The sequence below is a fragment of the Gymnoscopelus microlampas genome (genome assembly GCF_963454915.1).
Source record: "Gymnoscopelus microlampas genome assembly, chromosome: 15".
Lineage (NCBI taxonomy): Eukaryota > Metazoa > Chordata > Actinopteri > Myctophiformes > Myctophidae > Gymnoscopelus > Gymnoscopelus microlampas.
The window spans coordinates 35,089,549-35,112,531 of NC_139952.1; the positions used below are offsets into that span (position 1 = coordinate 35,089,549).

Below are 22,983 nucleotides of genomic sequence, written 5' to 3' on the forward strand. Positions count from 1 at the left end.
ATATCAGGCCATCCTTATACACATATATAAGTGTGTGTCATAGTCACGACTGCTGACTCACAGCTGGTGACTTACCAGCTGTATTCAACGTGAAGAGGCATCTTAGTTCTATAGAAATACTCAGAACATATAAGGCGATACTAACCTGATACAAGGACAACACCAAGGCACAACTAATAACATAAAGATACAGGTATGGTAAACAAGACCAGGAGACCTGGTTCTGACAGACCCGGCAGATGCCCATGTGTCTATGCCCATGTATGGACGAAAGGGGGACAGACTTTTATAAGCCGGACGTCACATGACGTGTCAGCCTGTGTATGCCCATATACGGACGAAAGGGGGACAGACTTTTCTGGCTGGGGCCTAAGGACAAACGGACGGGGCCATGTTTTTTGCCCATGTATGGAGAAAACAGGTACAAAACATGCCCATGTATGGACGAAAGAGGGACAGACTTTTCTGGCTGGGACCTAAGGACAAAGGGGGCATGCCCATGTATGAAGAAAACAGGTACAGAGCCTCATGTATTTGAACATTATTGTTTGCCAGACCCCTTGGGTCTGGCAAACAATAATGTTCAAATAATAAAGAGATTCCAGATGCCACAGTGCTGATATCATCATGTCATACAGTGGCCTCATAGAGTACTCTGATAATGGTACAATGAATACTCCTAGGTAGTGCACTACAATGTCTAATTTAGGAGACATAGACAATGCCTATAGGTCAATCACAACGTGAGGTCATAACTGTGATGTCACCGCCCACATAAAAGAGAGAGTTCACTCTTTTTCTTTCCAGAGTGCTGTGATCAATCTAAGGAATTAATAGAATTATAAAGCAGATTTCTAACGACTCAAAATTGTGCAAACATGCAGATTTTTGTGAAGACCCTAACCGGAAAGACCATTACCCTGGAGGTTGAGCCAAGTGACAACATTGAGAATGTCAAGGCCAAAATCCAGGATAAGGAAGGCATTCCCCCTGACCAGCAGAGGCTGATCTTTGCTGGCAAACAGTTGGAAGATGGACGCACCCTGTCTGACTACAACATCCAGAAAGAATCCACCCTCCACCTTGTGCTGCGTCTGAGGGGAGGAATGCAGATCTTCGTCAAGACACTTACAGGAAAAACCATCACATTGGAAGTTGAGCCAAGTGATAACATTGAGAATGTCAAGGCCAAAATCCAGGATAAAGAAGGTATTCCCCCTGACCAGCAGAGGCTGATCTTTGCTGGCAAACAGTTGGAAGATGGACGCACCCTGTCTGACTACAACATCCAGAAAGAATCCACCCTCCACCTTGTGCTGCGTCTGAGGGGAGGAATGCAGATCTTCGTCAAGACACTTACAGGAAAAACCATCACATTGGAAGTTGAGCCAAGTGATAACATTGAGAATGTCAAGGCCAAAATCCAGGATAAGGAAGGCATTCCCCCTGACCAGCAGAGGCTGATCTTTGCTGGCAAACAGTTGGAAGATGGACGCACCCTGTCTGACTACAACATCCAGAAAGAATCCACCCTCCACCTTGTGCTGCGTCTGAGGGGAGGAATGCAGATCTTCGTCAAGACACTTACAGGAAAAACCATCACATTGGAAGTTGAGCCAAGTGATAACATTGAGAATGTCAAGGCCAAAATCCAGGATAAAGAAGGTATTCCCCCTGACCAGCAGAGGCTGATCTTTGCTGGCAAACAGTTGGAAGATGGACGCACCCTGTCTGACTACAACATCCAGAAAGAATCCACCCTCCACCTTGTGCTGCGTCTGAGGGGAGGAATGCAGATCTTCGTCAAGACACTTACAGGAAAAACCATCACATTGGAAGTTGAGCCAAGTGATAACATTGAGAATGTCAAGGCCAAAATCCAGGATAAAGAAGGTATTCCCCCTGACCAGCAGAGGCTGATCTTTGCTGGCAAACAGTTGGAAGATGGACGCACCCTGTCTGACTACAACATCCAGAAAGAATCCACCCTCCACCTTGTGCTGCGTCTGAGGGGAGGAATGCAGATCTTCGTCAAGACACTTACAGGAAAAACCATCACATTGGAAGTTGAGCCAAGTGATAACATTGAGAATGTCAAGGCCAAAATCCAGGATAAGGAAGGCATTCCCCCTGACCAGCAGAGGCTGATCTTTGCTGGCAAACAGTTGGAAGATGGACGCACCCTGTCTGACTACAACATCCAGAAAGAATCCACCCTCCACCTTGTGCTGCGTCTGAGGGGAGGAATGCAGATCTTCGTCAAGACACTTACAGGAAAAACCATCACATTGGAAGTTGAGCCAAGTGATAACATTGAGAATGTCAAGGCCAAAATCCAGGATAAAGAAGGTATTCCCCCTGACCAGCAGAGGCTGATCTTTGCTGGCAAACAGTTGGAAGATGGACGCACCCTGTCTGACTACAACATCCAGAAAGAATCCACCCTCCACCTTGTGCTGCGTCTGAGGGGAGGAATGCAGATCTTCGTCAAGACACTTACAGGAAAAACCATCACATTGGAAGTTGAGCCAAGTGATAACATTGAGAATGTCAAGGCCAAAATCCAGGATAAGGAAGGCATTCCCCCTGACCAGCAGAGGCTGATCTTTGCTGGCAAACAGTTGGAAGATGGACGCACCCTGTCTGACTACAACATCCAGAAAGAATCCACCCTCCACCTTGTGCTGCGTCTGAGGGGAGGAATGCAGATCTTCGTCAAGACACTTACAGGAAAAACCATCACATTGGAAGTTGAGCCAAGTGATAACATTGAGAATGTCAAGGCCAAAATCCAGGATAAAGAAGGTATTCCCCCTGACCAGCAGAGGCTGATCTTTGCTGGCAAACAGTTGGAAGATGGACGCACCCTGTCTGACTACAACATCCAGAAAGAATCCACCCTCCACCTTGTGCTGCGTCTGAGGGGAGGAATGCAGATCTTCGTCAAGACACTTACAGGAAAAACCATCACATTGGAAGTTGAGCCAAGTGATAACATTGAGAATGTCAAGGCCAAAATCCAGGATAAAGAAGGTATTCCCCCTGACCAGCAGAGGCTGATCTTTGCTGGCAAACAGTTGGAAGATGGACGCACCCTGTCTGACTACAACATCCAGAAAGAATCCACCCTCCACCTTGTGCTGCGTCTGAGGGGAGGAATGCAGATCTTCGTCAAGACACTTACAGGAAAAACCATCACATTGGAAGTTGAGCCAAGTGATAACATTGAGAATGTCAAGGCCAAAATCCAGGATAAGGAAGGCATTCCCCCTGACCAGCAGAGGCTGATCTTTGCTGGCAAACAGTTGGAAGATGGACGCACCCTGTCTGACTACAACATCCAGAAAGAATCCACCCTCCACCTTGTGCTGCGTCTGAGGGGAGGAATGCAGATCTTCGTCAAGACACTTACAGGAAAAACCATCACATTGGAAGTTGAGCCAAGTGATAACATTGAGAATGTCAAGGCCAAAATCCAGGATAAAGAAGGTATTCCCCCTGACCAGCAGAGGCTGATCTTTGCTGGCAAACAGTTGGAAGATGGACGCACCCTGTCTGACTACAACATCCAGAAAGAATCCACCCTCCACCTTGTGCTGCGTCTGAGGGGAGGAATGCAGATCTTCGTCAAGACACTTACAGGAAAAACCATCACATTGGAAGTTGAGCCAAGTGATAACATTGAGAATGTCAAGGCCAAAATCCAGGATAAAGAAGGTATTCCCCCTGACCAGCAGAGGCTGATCTTTGCTGGCAAACAGTTGGAAGATGGACGCACCCTGTCTGACTACAACATCCAGAAAGAATCCACCCTCCACCTTGTGCTGCGTCTGAGGGGAGGAATGCAGATCTTCGTCAAGACACTTACAGGAAAAACCATCACATTGGAAGTTGAGCCAAGTGATAACATTGAGAATGTCAAGGCCAAAATCCAGGATAAGGAAGGCATTCCCCCTGACCAGCAGAGGCTGATTTTTGCTGGCAAACAGCTGGAAGATGGACGCACCCTGTCTGACTACAACATCCAGAAGGAGTCTACCCTCCACCTTGTGCTGCGTCTGAGGGGAGGGCAGTAAATGATACATAACATTAAGGTTTGCTATTGTGATATTGGCTAAATGGCTTAAAAAGATTTAAAATATCAAAATGCCTCAAAGGTTTAAATAAATACACATGAAGTGTTACGAAGTTGGGGGATGAAACTAATTGCAAGTTTCATACAGTAAACTTGCAATATAAATATAAAATAAATTAATTAATACAATAAACAGCTGGGTAAGGAGATTTGACCTCCATGTGATTTGGAGGAGATTCCCATCGTAGTTCAAACCTCTCCCCAGGCTAACTGTGCAGTGGATGTTGGCTTTTTTTTTTTCCCTAATAAACTAAAAGAACAGGCGGTTGGGGTGTCTCATTGATATAAGAACGCAACCATGATGACAAAGTGCCTCTGGTCGTCTTTGAACCGGTGTCAGCTGCAGGTAGGACTACAGTCTTATTTATGGTATGTGTTACTCTGTGACCCATCTAGATGCCCAACAAAACAAAAAGAATATCGCCTCTCAAAACCCAACCCTATACGTCCTCGTCGTGAGAGGTGGAAGCAGTTAATGCTGACTAACAGGGCTGTGGTCAAACTGCATATTAGAGACAAGCTTACAACGCGTCGCAGCGCGACGCGTTGTAAGCTTGTCGGTCGGCTATTTTCTGCAAAAGTTTTACCAGTTTTACCACTGGTCTGTGAAATGTAGATGAATTGAATATACTGTACACATACACGTCCAATACTGTTCACGTCGCCCAGCGAATAAAGCATTTTGAACAAAGGATATTATTCAATGTCTGAAGAGTAGGCTCAAAACATCAGGTAAAGAGTGATTTATACACAGTGTCTCACCGGTGTCGCACAACAAAAATAGCAAATCTTGTGAACTTAACTTGTACAGTGTGCGACTCCGTGCAACAAAGTATATCAAGCTCTTGTGGTCTTTGAAGTGAGATTCTCAAGGTGCAAACTGCATTTCCTTCACATCAGTATTCTCACTTTACAGTACCTCCGTTTGTTTGATGGTGTCATCAAGGGCAATGAGGCTGCGACCGATGGACTGCTGTTGCTGCTGTTTGAGGCGGACCTCAATGTGCCTCACCATAGAGACAAGGGCCACAATTCTCTGGTCATGTTCTAGGCATTCCTGACGGATCAATGATGACTAAAGAAAGAGGAAATACAAGACAATAAGTTGAAAACAAGATTGGATAACAGGCATTATAATTTGATATTTCAAAATAATGAATATGAATAATGCATCAAATTAAAAATAAATATATAAAAAAACTAAAATCAACTGGTGTACCTTGCCAGTCTTTGCTATACTCTGCCCTTTCCTTCCGCCAGTCTCTTCAATTTGTCCACCATCCTCTTCCTCCTCTCCCCAGCTCTCACTGGTTGCATCAGACTCAGGGATCTCAACAGAATCTGAGTCAACTGGAACGGTTTCTGAAAGCAAAGGTGCTGACTCCTGATCCTGCGATTTTGCAAGTCCTTCGGACGACTTGGGTTCTGTGAGAGCAGAGCCTTCCACCTGCTGTGGCTGCTTTTGCTTTTTCTTCTTTTTTCCTTTAACAGTGATTTTATCAGGCTGTATGCTGGGAGGCACAGGTGGCTCTGTAGGTTGAGTCTGTTGTTTGGAAGGTGGGGCCTCCTGAAGGCCAGAGGAATCAATGGCAGGGTCCATTTCTGATTGCAAACACACCTCAGGGGCTCCAACTCCCAGGTGTTTATCATCCTTAGTGTGTATCTTTGGCTCCTTCTCAGGCTGTTTCCTCACAGACTTGACCCCCATCACCTGTATCACTTCCTCAATGCCAGTATGGGGTTCCTCCTCCAATTGCGTAGAAGGGAACAGCCTCTGCTGACTGGCATTAGATTCTATAGAACTTTCTGTGGAGGTGGCCATTTTGTTTGCCTGACCATCACTTGGAGGCGCAGTGACATCACTGCCTGATGAGCTGTCAATTTCCCGGTCACTTCTCTGTTCATCACTGGAGACCAAACTGCCATCATCTGTTTTTGTCACCGTTTTTGTTGCCATCGAGGCCTCCAATTGTGCTTGCTCATTAACAGATGGCTTCTCCACTGTCACAGGTGGACTTATGTCTGTCGCTGTCGGTATCTTGGATTTTTTGTTTTTCTTATTGCGCTTTCCTTGCTTGGTGTCTTTAGGCTGGTCTAGTGGAGCTGTCCATTGTTTTTCTCCGCAACTCGCCCTCTCCTCTTTGTCTTTGGATAAAGCTTCAGTTGGACGGGCATCTACTCTCACACTCTCTGTGACAGAAGGTACCTCATCCCTCACATCCTCCTTGATGCTCGGCTTTAACTCCTTTCCTCTGATAACATCTCTCTCTTTCAGTGAATGTGCAGGTAGTCTGGTGGCCATGCTAACACTGTCCTGGGCAGAGGGTTCCTCCACAGTTATATCTGGCTTGTCAATGAATGTCAAGTTATCTTGTTCTTCCATTCCACCAATGATCTTATCCTCTTTCTGTTTTGCTGAAGCTTCAGATGGCCTAGTGTCTACTCTCACACCCTCTGTGACAGAAGGTACATCACAGCTCACATCCTCCTTGACATTCAGCTTTAACTCCTTTCCTCTGATTACCTTCTCTCTCTCTTTCAGTGAAGGTTGAGGTAGTCTGGTGGCCATGTCCTTGACAGAAGGTTCCTCCCCACTTATATCTACCTTGGCAATTAATGTCAAGTTATCTTGTTCTTCGAATCCAATAATTACATTCTCCTCTTTCTCTTTTGATAAAGCTACAGATGGTCTGGTGTCTACACTTGCACCTTCTTTGACAGAAGGCTCCTCCCTTGTCAAGTCTTCCTTTCCTCTGGTAATTTTCTCCCTTTGTTTCAGTAAAGGTTTAGGTAGTCTGGTGGCTATGCCAACACTGTCCTTAGAGGGTTCCTCTACAGTTATATCTGCTTTGCCAATTAACGTCAAGTTATCTTGTTCTATCATTCCATCATTTACTTTGTGCTCTTTCGTTTTTGCTGAAGCTTCAGATGGCCTGGTGTCTACTATCACAACCTCTCTGACAGAAGTTACCTCATCCTCCTGGACATTCAGTTTTAATTCCTTTCCTCTGATAACCTTCTCGCTCTCTTTCAATGAAGGTTGAGGTAGTCTGGTAGCCATGGTGACACTGTCCTTGACAGAAGGTTCCTCCGTAGTCAAGTCTTCCTTGATGCTCAATGTTGCTTCATCTTTGCCTTCCCTTCCACTAACTTTCTTCTTTTCAATGTCCTTTGATAAGGGTTCTGAAATTCTGGCATCTACACCAACACCCTCCTTGACAGAGGAGCTCACATTCTCGACACCCGCCTCCATTCTTTTCTTCTCCTTCTCTCCACTCCTACGTACCTCTGTCTGTGCTGATATGGCATCAGGTGTCTTTACACTGTCATCCTTGGCTGGAGAAGTTTCCACAATTTCGATTTTAGCGGAAAGGCTTTCAGGTGATGCCTTACTGTCCTTCTTCCCCACTTCCTTGCGTAAAGCCTCCAGCTCCTCTGCAGCCTGCTTCTCACTAACTCCTTTCTCAAACACCTTCTTCAAAATACTTTCTTTCGCTTTCAGTATCAAGGCTGCTTTCTCATCGTCTGGCAGGTTGGATTTCTTATTACGTAATTCACCCTCCTTCTCTTGCTTTAGCTCCTGAATCTTTTTCTCCTGTTCATTTTGCTTAATGACAGAAGACTCTCCCTCTTTCTGCTTTACTTTGAGAGCAGCATCCTCTCTCTGTTGCTCTCTTTCTTTTTCCGCCATCTTTTCACTGTCTCTATGGACTTTGGACAATGTTGATATCATACCATCGGCTTCAACAGCAGGCTTGCTCAGTTCAACAGATGCTTGAGAAACCACATCATCTTCAGATGTGGTCCTCCTATCATTAATTGCCTCAGCCCGTTTTCCATTGGGAGGCCTTAAAGGTGCAGACGGACCATCTTGTGTGGATGCTTTCTTATCCTTCTGTTGTGATTTAACAGTATCTTTTGCCAAGTCAGCAACTTTAGCCTGGACATCAGTCGCTGTGCATACCATCACATTTTCTGAAGGATGCTCTGCTTTCTCTACAGGGTGTGTTTCACTGTCAACCTCTTGAATTTTCCCTTTCTTCTTATTCTTTCTTTTTTTCTTGCTCTTGCTCTCTGCCTCCTTAGACAGAGAAGATGTTGCCTGGTCTGAATGTTCAACATCAGTACTATCTCTCGCTTCAGTCTTTATTTCATTAGGTTCTTTTTCCGCCTCACCCGTTATCCTTTCACCCGTTTCTGATGCCCCATCACTCTTTATGAAATTGTCTTCACTCAGTTTCAGTGCAGGCACTTCCACTATGTCTTTCTTGTGTCTACCATCCCTTAAATCTACTGCCGTAGAATCTGTCAGTGGCCTATCATTAACATCAACATTATGCACTCCTGCAACCCTCTCATTTACTGATCTAGGATAATTTTTGGACATCTTTGCAGGCTGGTCACTCGGTTGAATAACATCAGTCTCTTGTCTGACTTTGTACTGTGAACCTTGGTCAATATTACTAATGGCATGAGACTGAATGGAAACTATTGGTGACAATGTAGAATCAGCCTCACTCTCAGTTGTTTGCAGTGTCTTACTGGGCCCTTGTTTGGAAGCCTTGGATTTAGCAACATCTTTTTGAGGTTTAATTTCTTTAATTGCCTGCTGTATCCTTTTTTCTACACTGCTAGCGAACTGAGACAACACATCAATGGAAATATCTGTTTCAGTCACTGCTTTTTCTTCCACTGGCTCTTGCTCAACAACTACCTCCTCTTCCATAATTGCATCATAAAACTGTGACTGCGTTGATGTAATTGATGGCAATGTCTTCCCAGCATGCTCTGTGGTCACCAAGTATTTTTCTGACAACCTCTCTGAGAGAGGAGATTGTGAAGCCAGATCAGTGCTTCCAACTGACCACTTTGAATGGCTATCTGGGCTAGACACAGACAATGTAAGAGCAGGGCTATAAGTGCCTGTTGATGATGAAACAGGTGAAAAACTATCCTCATATTCACCTTCCAAATCCTTTTCCTGGATCTTGGCAGCCATGTCACTGGATATAAGTCCTGCAGCAATTGCGCTCTTGAGACTAGAGACCCGCTGACCAGTGGCAGGGTCAACTAAGCCTCCTTTTATCATCTGCTCAGTGGCTATGTGCCTGACCATGTCTTCTGCAACTAGTCCTCTCTTAGACGCCTCAGGTAGAGGGAGTCTCTCTCCACTAGTGATATCGATGATACCTCCACTGTCTGCCTGGCTTTGGAGCAGCCTCAGAGCTGGAACTGGGTCAACTTGATTGCATGCAATAGCCTGAGGAAGGGTCAAACTGTCTCCTGATTGGCAATCCTGAATGCCTCTGAATGGCTTCACTTCCAGGAAACGTTTTCCTGTCTCTATGTCTATCTTGCCCTTGTTAACAAGGTCTGAATAGGACAAAATTCGGGCAGTTTGGGGGTCAAGTACACCTTGTGTTACACCAGGAGAAGCCATGGCCTCTTTAGCAATGTCCTCATCCAGCAGACCCTTAGAAAGTGCCTCATTTAGAGTAAGCCTGTGTCTAGTCTCAGGGTCCAAAATGGCTCCTGTTGATGCCTGTAAAATGGCAGCGCCGGGGTGTGATGAGGGACTAACTTTCCCCTGGTAAACCCACTCTAGCTCCTCCAGCCCAATGGCTATAGAGCGGTCCACTAGGCCTCTTTCTACAGCGTCAGAAACTGATAGTCGTGCCCCTGATGTATGGTGTATTATGCCACCCTCAGCCACTTGCTTTGACAAAGCTTGATATGCCTCATCTGGCCTAATCAACCCCTTCTCAATGGCTTGCTCCAGAGGAATTGGGGACTTTGTTTCAGGGTCGACAACTCCATCCATTTGCAGCTGTAATGTTGCTTTAGTAAGAGCCGTTTCTGGATCTCTGGCTTTTCCTTTGTATGCCTTCTCTAGTGCCACCAATTCCTCTCTCTGGTCCTCCTCTATCAGACCCAGGTTAGCTGCTAGAGTGACCGAGACTTTCTTATCTCTGCAGAGGTCAACAACACCCCCAGAAGCTACCTGGGCTTCCAGTAGTCGAGCAGCTGTGTTGCGGTCGATCAACCCAGCCAGAGCTGCCTCCCTCAGCCCACAGATCTGCCCTTTCTCAGCATCCACAATGCCTGCTAGTGTTTTATCCGACTTCAGCACACTCCACATCAACTCTTCATCTAGGAGACCCTCCCGCATTACATCCTCCATACTTAGGGACTGACTGGTACTGACATCTATGAATCCTCCAAACAGACCAGCCTCAGCCATCAACTTGACTGCGGTGTTACCAGGAAGGATGCCCTGGGCCACTGCCTCATCTGGAAGAAGCCTTTCCCCTTCCTCTGTCATCAGACCTCCATGCTTGAGTTCTGTGGCTAACCTCTCAAGCTCAGCATCCTCCTCAGTCTTCTCTGCTGTTAACTCTGGGGTACTAATCCTGGATTTGGCATGCTGTGCAGCAGTCTCTTTAATAACAATTTTGTGTTTGACCTCTGGGATAGTATATTTTATAGCTTTCTCATTTTTAGAATGATTTGGATCAACAGTTTGGTCTGCTTCGGTTACAAGCGAACCAGTAGGTTCTTCCTGCCTAAACATTGCTGTCAGAATTTCTTTGTCTGTTGTGAGTGATGTTGACTTTATTTCTCTATCAACTATGGACATTGCTGCCGTCTCTCCCTTAACAGCTTGAATGATATTAGTGCTTTTAAATGGTGAGCTACTCTTCTGACTGTCTCTATCACTGAATGCTGGTTCAGTAGCTACCAGCTTTTTTCCATTTGAATCTTTTAATAATTCCTCTTTAAGCTCCCTAGCCGAGGCCTTGAAACTTTCCCCAGAAGTAATTTTTTTCTTTTCATCTTTCACTCCAACTTCCAGTCCCATATCCATTTTGGCTTTAGCGTTGAAAGCAGACTCACCCTGTTCAGTTACTTTTGACCCAGGATGCAGTATTTGATCATGTTTGTCATCCTCATCTCTTGTCTTATCAATAATATTGATGGAGGCATCTCTTGGGCGTGGCATGCTTATTTTACAGGTCTCTTCCTCTATCTCCATGTCCTCTCTCTGGTCCTCACCAGACAAATTCAAATCTCTCCCACCCGGGACCAAACTATGACCTGCCGCAACTTGATTGTCCTTTATGGTTTCCTCAGTAACTAAGGCGGTAGCTTTGACCAGCTCCACAAGCTCAGGCTCTAGAAGCACCAGCCTTTTTCCAGAGTGGACGTCGACATAGCTGTGGGTCATCAAGTGATATAGCAACTTATGGTTTGCCTGTTCTTTAGGGTCCATCCCATCCATGGTGGTGGGCTCCCAGAAGGGCCCTGCTGGTGGAGACCCAGGCGGTGGAGAGGATGGAGGGGGAGAGGAGCTGGTGGAACCCCAGCTGAGGCGGTTCAGAGATGGGGTACCTGTTTGGTTCATGTTGGAGAGAACATCAGGGATATGGATCTTTCTGAGGACCTCTACCACATTTGGTCCCAGAGCATCCTCTGCAGCGTGGTTTAAGGACACCATCTGGAAGGTGTCTGGATTGTACAACGCACCAATGGCATGACGTTGCCTCAGGGTGTTCCTTGTCAGTTCTCCAGAGATCACTCCCTGTTGTAGGGCCTCAGCAATGGGCAGGAGCTCTCCAGATTCTGGCCAGAGCACTCCCATGAAGGTCCAGAGGGACTCGAGGACCAATAGAGCCAAACGAGCTGACAAAAGCTCCCTGCGGATGGCCTCTTCCAACCCTAGACGCTCTCCAGTAAAAGGATCCAGAATACCTCCCGATTGTAGCTGTCGGGCCAACATGGTACAAGCCAGATCTTGGTCCATCAGTCCATGGCGAACAGCCTCTTCGATTGTTAGCCGGTGACCAGAGCGGGGGTCAGCAATACCTCCAGCAAACAGCTGAGCTTCAAGTAGTCGTACGGTCACTTTGCGGTCAATCAGGCCTTCTTGAACAGCTCGGAAGATTCCGACTTTTCTCCCAGAACAAAGACATACGGTTCCTCCAGGCTGCTGTTTGACAGGGAGGAGATAAAGGCCAGAGTCTTCATTGAAGACACAGCGCTGCTGAAGCTCGGACAGGTTTAACTTTTCTGCTGTGTTTGGGTCGATGAGCTCACGACGCTGGAGCCATGACTGGAGCTTGGTGAACGTCCTGGGAGTCAAGAGGCCCATATCTTCTGCTGTCTCTAGATTCAGTCTCTCTCCTCTGGAATCTTTTAGACCTCCAGTGTTCATCTGGAGTTCTAGAATACGGAGCCCCACTGGTTCTCTGATAAGCCCCTCCTGCATAGCTGCAACCACTGGCAGGAAACGCTGCTGTTGCTGCTGCTGCTGGCCCTCTGTTGGTATAGCCTTGTTCACCAGTTGCAAGGCACTTTCTAACTCAGTCAGTGATTGGCTGGTGTGGGTGTCAATCAAGCCTTGAGTCAGACCTTGCTCCACGGAGAGGCTGAGAGGGGAGTCAGGCTGAAGAAGTCCTCCCATACTAAGCTGGGTTTCCAATATAATGTGGCAGGAGTCCTGGTCAATAAGACCTCGTTGCGCTGCTTGAAACACCGGGAAGGTTTCCACGGTTCCCAGGTCAATCACTCCAGCAATAGCGGTTTGAATCTACAGAGAGAAAGAAAAACAACAATCAATACAGACATACTGGCAAGAATAGAAATATGTTCTGCACTTTGATAATAGTACTGATTACTACGTATTTGTTATAAATAAAATAAAATAAACATAACAAGGCTGCACTGTAATTTTGTACATAATCAGAATGAAATATACAAAAGTGTAAAAGTTTCAAATAAACCAGGAAAGGGAGAAACCCCACACCAAGTTGCCATAAAGATATTGGCAAACAATATCATTATGGACATTATCTAGAGGGCTCTAAATGTATTTACCAAAGCACAAAAATACTTACCACTATTCTAAAAAAGCACTAAGCATGCAAGAAGCAAAGAAGAAAAGAAAAGGGAGAAAAGAAAACCCCAGAAAGCTCCACAAGGGAGACTGAAAGAAAGAAAGTAATACAAATTCAAAAATAAAGGAAGAGAAAACGTATACTAGAGAGAAATCTACTATAAGATTATAAGCAACGGTAAGAGAGAAAGCCTGCATCACTTACCACATGGGCTTGTCCCGTGGCACCCACACACTAAACGGGCCAGCCCAGGGCTTGGCAGAGCGAGGCGCGACAGGTGAGAAGCTTGGCTATTAGCATTCTGCATGCCACACTTCCCTGACTTACAGTAGCTGCTGCACTAACTGGTGGGCACTTGATTCAAAATGACTTGTTGTCCAGTCGACTTGAATGACTCACAATGGCTTTGGAGTGTTAAGTCTTACAGGCTAAGGTTTCTTGTGACACATCTGCTAGGAAATTCACTGACTCAGAAATAATTTGAATACGGTACATAGGAATAATTCATCAAAAGACAAGATTGAAGAGTTCTTGAATTGGAACTTTTACTACTATTCTGTCTTATATATGGCTGATCTGTTCCTCGGCTCAGAGCTCGGACGTCCGCGATTCTCCTCTGGCAGCTGTTAGTGATTTTCAAGCAAAATGGCGGTTTAAAGTTCAAACATTAATAGTATGCATTAGACAGCACAAACAAAAACACACATACAGTCTCATACACACACACTCTTGTGATCTGGACACAACATGCTCAAACGGTGAAGTGAGGGTTTGCGTAGCTGGCCTCTGGTGCACATACATTCTAGATCAAAAGTGACTTGTTACAATGTTTTGGAACCTCTGAGCTTAAATTCACAACAGAGAAATATAACTGTAAAACCAAACACAATTCACAGAGGAATCAATAATGGGTTATAATAATAGTGCATTCATTCCAACACCTGAGAAGATAAGATAGCCAAAATTCTTACATTACTTAATAATGTAAAAAGAACTCAACTTAAAAAAATGTCTAACATAACCAAAACATGACATAAACGCAACATTAGAACTAGCATGAGTTCTATGGGTGACTACAGAAATGAGAGTAAAACGTAATGGTGTAACTCCAGAAATTAATATGTTCTAAAAGGAAATACTACAAAAATGAGTTTTAAAGCATCTAGCTAACTGCTAGCATGACTTATGCAGCACTACACTACAGCTGCACCTCTAAGGCCAAGTATTAGCCATATTAGCAGTTAAGCATATGTGTTTGATGATGATGAAGATGTGGTGACGAAGATGGCAATGGCTATGAGGACGATGGTGGTGGTGATGATGAATGATGTTACAGTAAACAGCACGTAAAGGCATGTGATAGATCACTCCATGCTAAGGCCCAATTCAGACAGTGTCCAGCTCCTCATTTCAAGCCCACATATAAGGACTGAGTCTGTTCTAGCTAAACATGGGCATCAGAACGTGGTTCACGACCAACTGTAAGATGAAAGCAGCATTTGTATGGTCTAAAATCACTTCACATTCCTCGTAACGTCTCCCCTGACTGACCTCGAAAGATACTGGGGGAGAAGTGTTGAGGCATGGAAAGAGTTTATATGAATGCTGGCTACTGTCTGAATAAGATCTTGTGAAGTTTAGTCAAACCAAACCAAGTACATGAGTCAGAATTTAGAAATGGTGGTGATGTATGTCTAAAAGAATAATGCACACACTGTCAGGCAACACAAAGCATGCGGTACATTAAAAACACTCTTGCTTATCCATCCATTGACACACGCGTAGCTCGCGAGCGTACTTCAAAGTCAAAGCAACATCATCTAATAAAAAGTGACGCACACACATCTTTGCTTAAGGGGCATTTCCTCAACTTTGCGCTAGCAACACAAGCATCAGTCATGAATTTAGCATCCCTTCTTCCTGCAAGTCCTTCCAATGACATTATTATGGGTCAGCTGCAGATGGTGCTAAAAGTATCCATGCCCTACCATTTTACTGGTGTCTTACAAGTACATTTTTACTTCTTTGAATGACAAAAACAAAACCAACATATTTTCAGTTGAAAATGTTGGTTTTGCTTTAGGTACCAGTATAAAACAAAAGTGTTTTCCTGCTAGCATGTTTTCCCTGTACACTGTGCTCCTGTAATTAACCCCTCTGCAGCCCACCCAACCAACCAAACGCACAACTTTACACCCTCCATCACCTCCCAGCCCAGCCATCCCTCCCTCAGTCTGTTCTACCTTTCTCTCCTCCTCCTTGGCCAGTTGCTTCTCCATCTGCTGTAGCTGTTGAGTGGAGCTGTCACAGAGCTGGCTGTAGGTGGCTGTAAGTTCCTCCAGCTGGGCTGAGACCTGCGCTCTCTCCTCTGGAGACAGCCTGCACGGGACAGATGGAGAGGTTACGGGTGGCAGGGCGCTGAGGGCACATGTGTGTGTGTGTGTGTGTGTGTGTGTGTGTGTGTGTGTGTGTGTGTGTGTGTGTGTGAGAGAGAGAGAGAGAGAGAGAAACAGAGAAAAAATCCAAAGGACAGAGGAAGGTCAGAAGTGTGTTGCGTTGTGTGTGTGTGTGTGTGTGTGTGTGTGTGTGTGTGTGTGTGTGTGTGTGTGTGTGTGTGTGTGTGTGTGTGTGTGTGTGTGTGTCTCTGTCTGTCTGTGTTGCTTATCTGGCTAGGAATTCACCTGAAATAGTTCATTAGAACAAAGGGAAGGTTAGGATATATACTGTGTGTGTGTGTGTGTGTGTGTGTGTGTGTGTGTGTGTGTGTGTGTGTGTGTGTGTGTGTGTGTGTGTGTGTGTGTGTGTGTGTGTGTGTGTGTGTGTGTGTGTGTGTGTGTGTGTGTGTGTGTGTGTGTGTGCTATGAACCTACTTGCTGGCCTGTTTGGATCGTAGGAAGGCTTGTGAGCTTCTGATGGCTTCAGCCACTTCATCCTTCTTAGAAGCCAGTTGCTCTTTGATGGCCTGTGTGGAGCAAAAAGTAGGAGGCATGAGCAGGAGAGCAGATAGAAAAATAACTTACAATGATTCTGTTTGTCCTGTCAAAAGGTAACCATTCCAAGTATAAATCAAATCACTTAAAGTCATACTGTAAGTGGTTAAGTTTACCTGTTGAGCAGCCAGTGAAGACTCGGCACTGGGCCCACCCGTACGTCTCTGGAGGCCGCTAACCCAGCCCAGGAGGTCTGACACCTGACCCACCCTGGCCTGCTTCTCTTCCTCCACCTCTTTCTGCACAGACGGAGACAGGAGATATTATTAGAGCTGATGGAGCATTTCTGACAGACATAACACTACTTCCTTTAGTACCCAAGAGAACACAGAGGCTCTTTCTCATACCGCCACCTCATGAGTCCTAGCGTCCCAATTAAGGGCATGTCAAAATGACATAACATTCGGTGAAAACAGGCAAACATGCGGCATAAATAGCAGATCAACAAGCTCACCGCGTACCGCAACGCATCGCGTTGTGAGCTTTTGATCGGCTATTTTCGCCAAAAATATTTGGTGTGAGGGAAAAAAGAAGGTCAACGAAGAATAGGGTTTAAGTACTTAACACCTACGTATCTGAAATGCATGGCAGTGGACATAACTTATTCCTGCTTTGAACTCATCTCACTACTGTAATTATATACAAGAGAGATGCATATTTTTATCATGAAAAGATAATGAAATAAAAATGTCCACCTCTTCTTCTTCTAGTCTCCTCAGGGCGTCACTGATGTATTTGACGTGTTGCGTTGTCAAGGTGACCAGGGCTGTGTAGCGTGTTCGCAAGTCCATGAACTAGAATGAAAAACACAGACAGGAATGAAATGACAGAAACTGTGAGATCATTGAAAAAGGCTTTTTGTCCCATCATCTCTCTCCATACCTCCTGAGTGATGGCATCAGAAGAGGAGTGCATCCTCCTCCTCTTCACAGGGGACTTGTGGGTAGACTCCACGAAGGCTCTGTAAGTCATCAGCTGTAGTTCATAATCCTGTCAATGGATACAGACATAGAGAGTAAGACATTCAGTATCAAGGCAGTGACAACTCCTAGACAACGCAAAGCAGGAATTTAATCGTACATACAGGTACTGTATTTCCCTTGATATCTGGTGTGCTTATGGGAAGGCATACATTAGAACAGGGGTCTTCAAGGTTTTTCAGGCCAAGGACGCCTTAGCTGAGAGAGATATGAAGCAGGGAGCCCCCACTACATATTGCATACAATTGTGTAGCAGATTAAACTTTTTTCATAGATAGCTTCATAGACTTGTTTGACGGCACTATCATCAGCGTTGTGTAAATTAATGTTTGTTTGTTTACACATGATATATGTCGCATTCATATTAATGTGTATTTTCAGACATTTAACCACTTGAGCCCTCAATACTTAGTAAACTTGACCTTTGTACTTGGTCTGGTCTTTTTTCCCTGTACACAAAACATTTATGCTAAGCTAATGTTCCCCTCAGAATAGTAATGCAAGGGTTCAAGTGGTTAGTGTAAAAAGAAAATTCCAATCACACAAAGATTTGGACCCCCTGTTGAAGACCCATGCATTATAATGAAATTGTCGTACTGTACCTTGACTGCAGTGCAGTACTGCTTGGAGTGAGTTTGGCATTCATCTAGTTTGGTCTGGTTCTGCTCGATCTCGGCTACTAATGCCTGGGGGGGCAGGGGAGAATGGTGATACACGTTAACAGATAGCATTTAAAGAAATCACTCAATATCTTTTGGAGGCGATGTCTCTCTAACATTTCTTTTTCTCTCATATCTACATCTACCAATATGTCTCTGGCTAATAACAATGCATACAGAGTACCGAAGTCCTGACGACACTCCCACTACCCCTGGGTCACGGCGTAATTTTTTCTCTTGAAAATCCCATAGAGAAATCTTAAGATTGCGTCATGTAAGAACTGTGTTCCAAAAATAAACAAACCACCCCGGCAATTTTGTCAGGTACTGTATGTGACTCTGTGTTGTTTATGATATTGAGTTACATCTGATAATGTCTGTTAGGAGAACAAAAAATATATTTTCTTATGGACAAATTTGTACTTTTTCACCATCAGTTGATGCTTCATGTCCGTATGAATAAAATCGCCCGGCTGATTTGTTTAAATCTGGGACACAGTTCTGATATGACGTGATCTATGATTCCCCTATGTGATTTTCAAGAGAAAAATGTATGCTGTGACCCAGGGGGATAGCGCCTTATAGCGGCAGTGATGTCAGACTTAGGTGCTCTATTCTCATCTTTTCCATATGAGAAAATCATTTTTCCCTCCAGCCCCTAAACTCACTATGGGCCTGATTGCTAAAGTCATCCATGTGTGTAGATGGAAATGCTATCACTGAATTTTCTGTATTTCCTTACAGTCTGCTGGGCCAGCTGCTCAGACAGGGCCTTGCTGTCCATCTGTCCAGGCTGTGTGTTCTCCTGTCTCTGGGTGGTCTCCTCAATCCAGCTGATCAGGGCTGAGTGTCCACCTCTGTACTGCTGCAGCTCTGATCCCAACGCTTCCAGATCTGTTCGCCTGGAACACACAGAAAACAGGGTTTAGGGTTAAAACAGATTCTAATGGACACAGTTTGGGTCAGACACACAGGTTTTCCAAGTGGGGGTCACCAGGGGGTGCCAATTGGAAAGGAGATGGAAAATTAAAAAATAAAGGAAAAAAAAAAACATAAAATGTATAACATTTTCAATTTCAGTTCAAATTAAAAATAAGATTACTGTGCCAGTTTAACTACTTTCAATTTGTTGTCCCTATTTTGGGAATGTATTTGTAAAAAACTATTCAGAAATAAAACACAATAGAAGTTCACAATGCATTGTGATGCGACACGTTGTACACTTGTAGATCGTTATTTCTTTTCCCAATATCACCATCCATCTACATTCTGTCTACTAGTGTCTGGCTACATACAGCCCTTCTTTTTAGCGGCTCACCTCGTCTCCATCTGCCTCTTGACGCCGCTCCACCTCTCTGCCATCTGATTCGCTCTCTCCTGGTGGCGTTCCAGGTCGCTGCTGCGGTCTGGGTGGAGCCTGTTGAGCTGAGACCCCGCCTCCTTGGCCCGCTCCACCTCCGACTGCAGAGACTGGAACACAGCCTCCTGCTCCGACAGCTCCTCCTGCCACCTCTGGAGAGGTGATGGAGGGAGATGGGAGAGGAACAGACAGGAATGTTATGTCTCTTTCCAACTACAAAAAAACTTTCCAGACCCGTAAAGTTCGGTAACATTTTTTTGTTTTTGTTTTTTGTTTCCATAATAAACTTGAAGCGGGTGGTATATCATAAAAAAACTAATACAAAAGCGAAAATAGCCGTTAATAGCCATGAGATTGTAGAATTTTGAAAGCAAAATTTCTGAGTTCTGGGTTTCCATAACTCAGAGGTAGTACCACCTGCTGAGCAGGGCCCAAATTAGGTTTGACAACCTTATCTGAAACAGAGCCTTAGCGTATGGAAACAAAACCAGAACCTGTGTAAAATTATACTTAGTTCTTGTAGTCGAAAAGAGCCATAAGAGAGTACGGATCAATCCAGATGTACTGTAGGAAAACAGTCTGACTGCATACTAACTGATTACTAATTGTACCACATGGCTATTGCAATGAATTCTGGGGGCCCATATTGTTTGATACTGGTCCCCTTAAAACATAATACTGATGATGACAATAACCCTGTGGACCCCCATGTAGCCTCATCACCTTTCCCTGCTTTATGAAGGCCCAGGGACCGCACGTGAAAAAAAGAAAATATGTAAAAAAAAAACTACTACCAAAAGTAGAGTAAAATGGAATATAAAGGTTATTTTTCATATTACTCACTCAATGTGTCGCTCGTAATACTCAAATAACCAGGGTTATAGTTTTGTTGTTCACAAAATGTGTACATTTTTATTTTTATTTGCATAACAACTAGAACAAGGGGAGAACAGTGTAAGTACTGTTTGTTTGTTTGTTTGTTTGTTTGTTTGTTTGTTTATTAAGGATCCCCATTAGTCTACACCTTGTAGAGACTATTAGTGGAGACTATTCTTCCAGGGGTCCAGATTGTAACTGTGTGTGTGTGTGTGTGTGTGTGTGTGTGTGTGTGTGTGTGTGTGTGTGTGTGTGTGTGTGTGTGTGTGTGTGTGTGTGTGTGTGTGTGTGTGTGTGTGCGTGCGTTTGTTTCTTACCCCCAGTTGTTCTCTGATGTTGTGTATGGCCGTGGTGTCAGCAGGTACAATGTCTTCTTCACTCAGTCTGCTCTCATACTTCCTGACCTGACTCTCTGCCTCCTCCAGGCCACGCACCAGAACATCTACGGTCTTTAACCTGCAGGAGAGCAGAGACCAGGGTTAGAGTAATGTCCTACTAATCTGGAAGGGACATTATAGCAGGTCACCTGAGCTGCTACAGGGTACAGAGAAAGTTAGGGTGCATGTCTTGTGTGCGTGAGAGATTGTGCATTTAATTTAGTGTGAGAATGAGTGATCAAATAAGCCTGCCATAATATCTCACCGAAAGATGCCTCTGGATGAGTGGCTGTATGAGTGCCGAAAATAGCTGATCTACAAACTGAGTTTGTAGATCAGCTATGTTTGGCACGCGACTATGTTGCACAACAAAGATAACTCTGGCTTAAAACCGGTAAAGCATCTGTGCCATTTGAGATTTTAGCTAAAAAGCATTATTTTATACTTTGGCTATTCAAAAATATTTTTGAAAAATCGTGACAATTTGTGCAAATCTTTGAATATATATATATTTGAAGCAAACATTTTAACTCAATTGCGTCCTGGGGTCCCTGGAACAACATACAGTATTTTGAGATGGGGGTCCCTGGTACAACAGATTTTGAGATGGGGGTCGGCAGCCAAATACATCAAATCAACTCCATAAAAATGAATGGTGGTACTAACTTCTGTAGGAAGACAGAGGAGAGGTTGTGTAGTCGGTCGATCTTTTCCACAGCCTGGTTGAGTTCTGAGCGGAGGACCGGCACACTGGAGGACGATGGCTTCTCCTCAAAGAAAGACACGCAGCGACGAGAAACGTCTCCCAGACTGGAGCGCAGCCTGTCCAGTTCTAACTGCACCTTCTGGAGGACAGACGGAGGGAGAGAGAGGAGGGTCAAACTTACACGGTACTTCTAACTGCTATCTTTGCATTCTTAGTACTTACTCTTTACAGATGTATAGATGCCAAAACTGTTACACCTATACGTTGTTATAATCTTTAAAGCTGGGAATGCCTCTGTGTCATTTTAGTTGTTGCTATATAACGCTGTTGTTCGGCAGAACCCTCTTATCTCCATATTCTAACTTTTTGTGTTTTTTCGTAAATTAACGCCCTACTTGACTACAGCGTCACACAAAAGCATCAAAAGTAGAAGATGCAGAAGCTCGACACGCTGCGCGAAGCATCACGATTTGAGCTTGTAGATCTGCTACTTTTGCTATTTTTAAAAATTTTGAAGGCATTTTTAGAATCAGCCTCAGGTCTAAATGGGTTAATCTGTCCCACTTTTTGTTTTGTTAAACTCACTATTTTTGCACACTTTACATTTTTTGTAAGTGTAAGTAAGTGTAAGTGTCCCTGAGCAAGATACCCCTAACTGCTCACTCACTGCTCCAAATACGAGTCCCGAACGAGTGGGGACTCAATATAATCATTATTTTACTTTTATATAAAGTGCTTTCCGCTATACAAAATGGAGTACACCTACGGTAAATAGTGAAAACGCCATCTAGATAAACAATAATCCTAATGTGCAATAATAATATATCTATCAACTTCCTAGATAGCATATATTAATAGTTTCAAATATGCTAGACTTCAGCTATTACATTACGATGAGTACCTACTGTCAAACTGGCTTAGTATGGTTATCAAGTATGGAGAATCGTAACAAATATTTAGTTTTTACTAGGCCTTATTATTAGGCCTAGACCTTTGGTAAAATCAATGCCTGTGATCCCTGTTAAGACCTGGAACGCATCTGTGTCACTTTAGATTTCTTTGGCTATTCAAAAATAGCAGATCTACAAGCTCATAGCGCGGCACTGATATACAAGCTCATAGCGCGGCACCGAGTGCCGCGCTATGAGCTTGTAGATCTGCTATTTTTTGAAAAATCTTGATTTTTTTTTTTTTTTAAACTGTTAGGATTTAGAAAACAATTTTAAGAATCGCCTCAGGCCTTAATGGGTTAAGTTCAATGTAAAGGGGGGTGTCATTGCTCCTTAACACCAGCAGGTGGGGGTGGAGTGCAGCTCTGACCTCCTGCTCTGCGATCTGGACGGTGTTGTCGAAGGCGTCACGCGACAGCCTGCTGGGAGGTGGCGTCTGGATGCCCCGTGTTAGTCTCTGCTCGGCCTCCCCCAGACGCAGCCTGATGTTCTGCAGCTCTGACAGGTAGGAACGAGACACAGACTCGTCCTTCTCCACTGGAGACGGAGGGAAACGGAGAAAGATGGCATCAGAGGGTGTCATTGTGAATCCATACAGTAAATTAATCCACGTTTATTGCATTAATGCGAGTGCTACAATCGACATGTACGAGCGTGCGGTATGTGTGTCTATGTATCTTCATTTTAAGTATATCTATGTTAACTTATCAACAGACAATATTTCTGATTTGCTGCTTTCCAAGTGGTTTTGTGTTAACCCATTCAACACATCAACGCAAGAACGCATCTGTGTCATTTTTTTTTTAAGAAATCGTGAAAATATATGCAAATATATGTACATTTTTAACTCAAATCTTTCCTTCTGGGGGTCCCTGGAACAAAATATTTTGAGATGGGGGGTCCCGGGACAAATAAATATAACTTTTGGGGTCCTTGACATGAAAAATGTTTGAGCCACTGATTATAGGAACATAAGTTGCTGTTAGGATTTAGAAGACATTTGTAGAATCCCCAGAAGCAAAGAGGTTTTACTTAAAAATGTTCGCTTTAAAAATA

General features: G+C 44.3%; 1 protein-coding gene across 11 annotated transcripts in view; it reads right to left on the reverse strand.

Moving 5' to 3' along the window:
• The window catches only part of macf1a (microtubule actin crosslinking factor 1a), a 290,975-nt gene that overhangs the window by 100,675 nt on the left and 167,317 nt on the right, over positions 1-22,983 (reverse strand). For 10 of the 11 annotated variants that reach the window (XM_084080015.1, XM_084080014.1, XM_084080018.1 and 7 more), the window contains 13 exons: positions 22,298-22,464; positions 20,938-21,116; positions 20,212-20,350; positions 18,977-19,170; positions 18,401-18,560; positions 17,602-17,685; positions 16,902-17,009; positions 16,715-16,813; positions 16,136-16,258; positions 15,900-15,991; positions 15,273-15,408; positions 5,355-12,722; positions 5,055-5,210 (listed from right to left, as the gene is read on the reverse strand). In XM_084080015.1, the coding sequence (XP_083936141.1) occupies positions 5,055-5,210; positions 5,355-12,722; positions 15,273-15,408; positions 15,900-15,991; positions 16,136-16,258; positions 16,715-16,813; positions 16,902-17,009; positions 17,602-17,685; positions 18,401-18,560; positions 18,977-19,170; positions 20,212-20,350; positions 20,938-21,116; positions 22,298-22,464 (9,005 nt within the window). The remainder of the gene's footprint in view (positions 1-5,054; positions 5,211-5,354; positions 12,723-15,272; positions 15,409-15,899; positions 15,992-16,135; positions 16,259-16,714; positions 16,814-16,901; positions 17,010-17,601; positions 17,686-18,400; positions 18,561-18,976; positions 19,171-20,211; positions 20,351-20,937; positions 21,117-22,297; positions 22,465-22,983) is intronic. The other variant, XM_084080013.1, reaches the window with a different exon arrangement.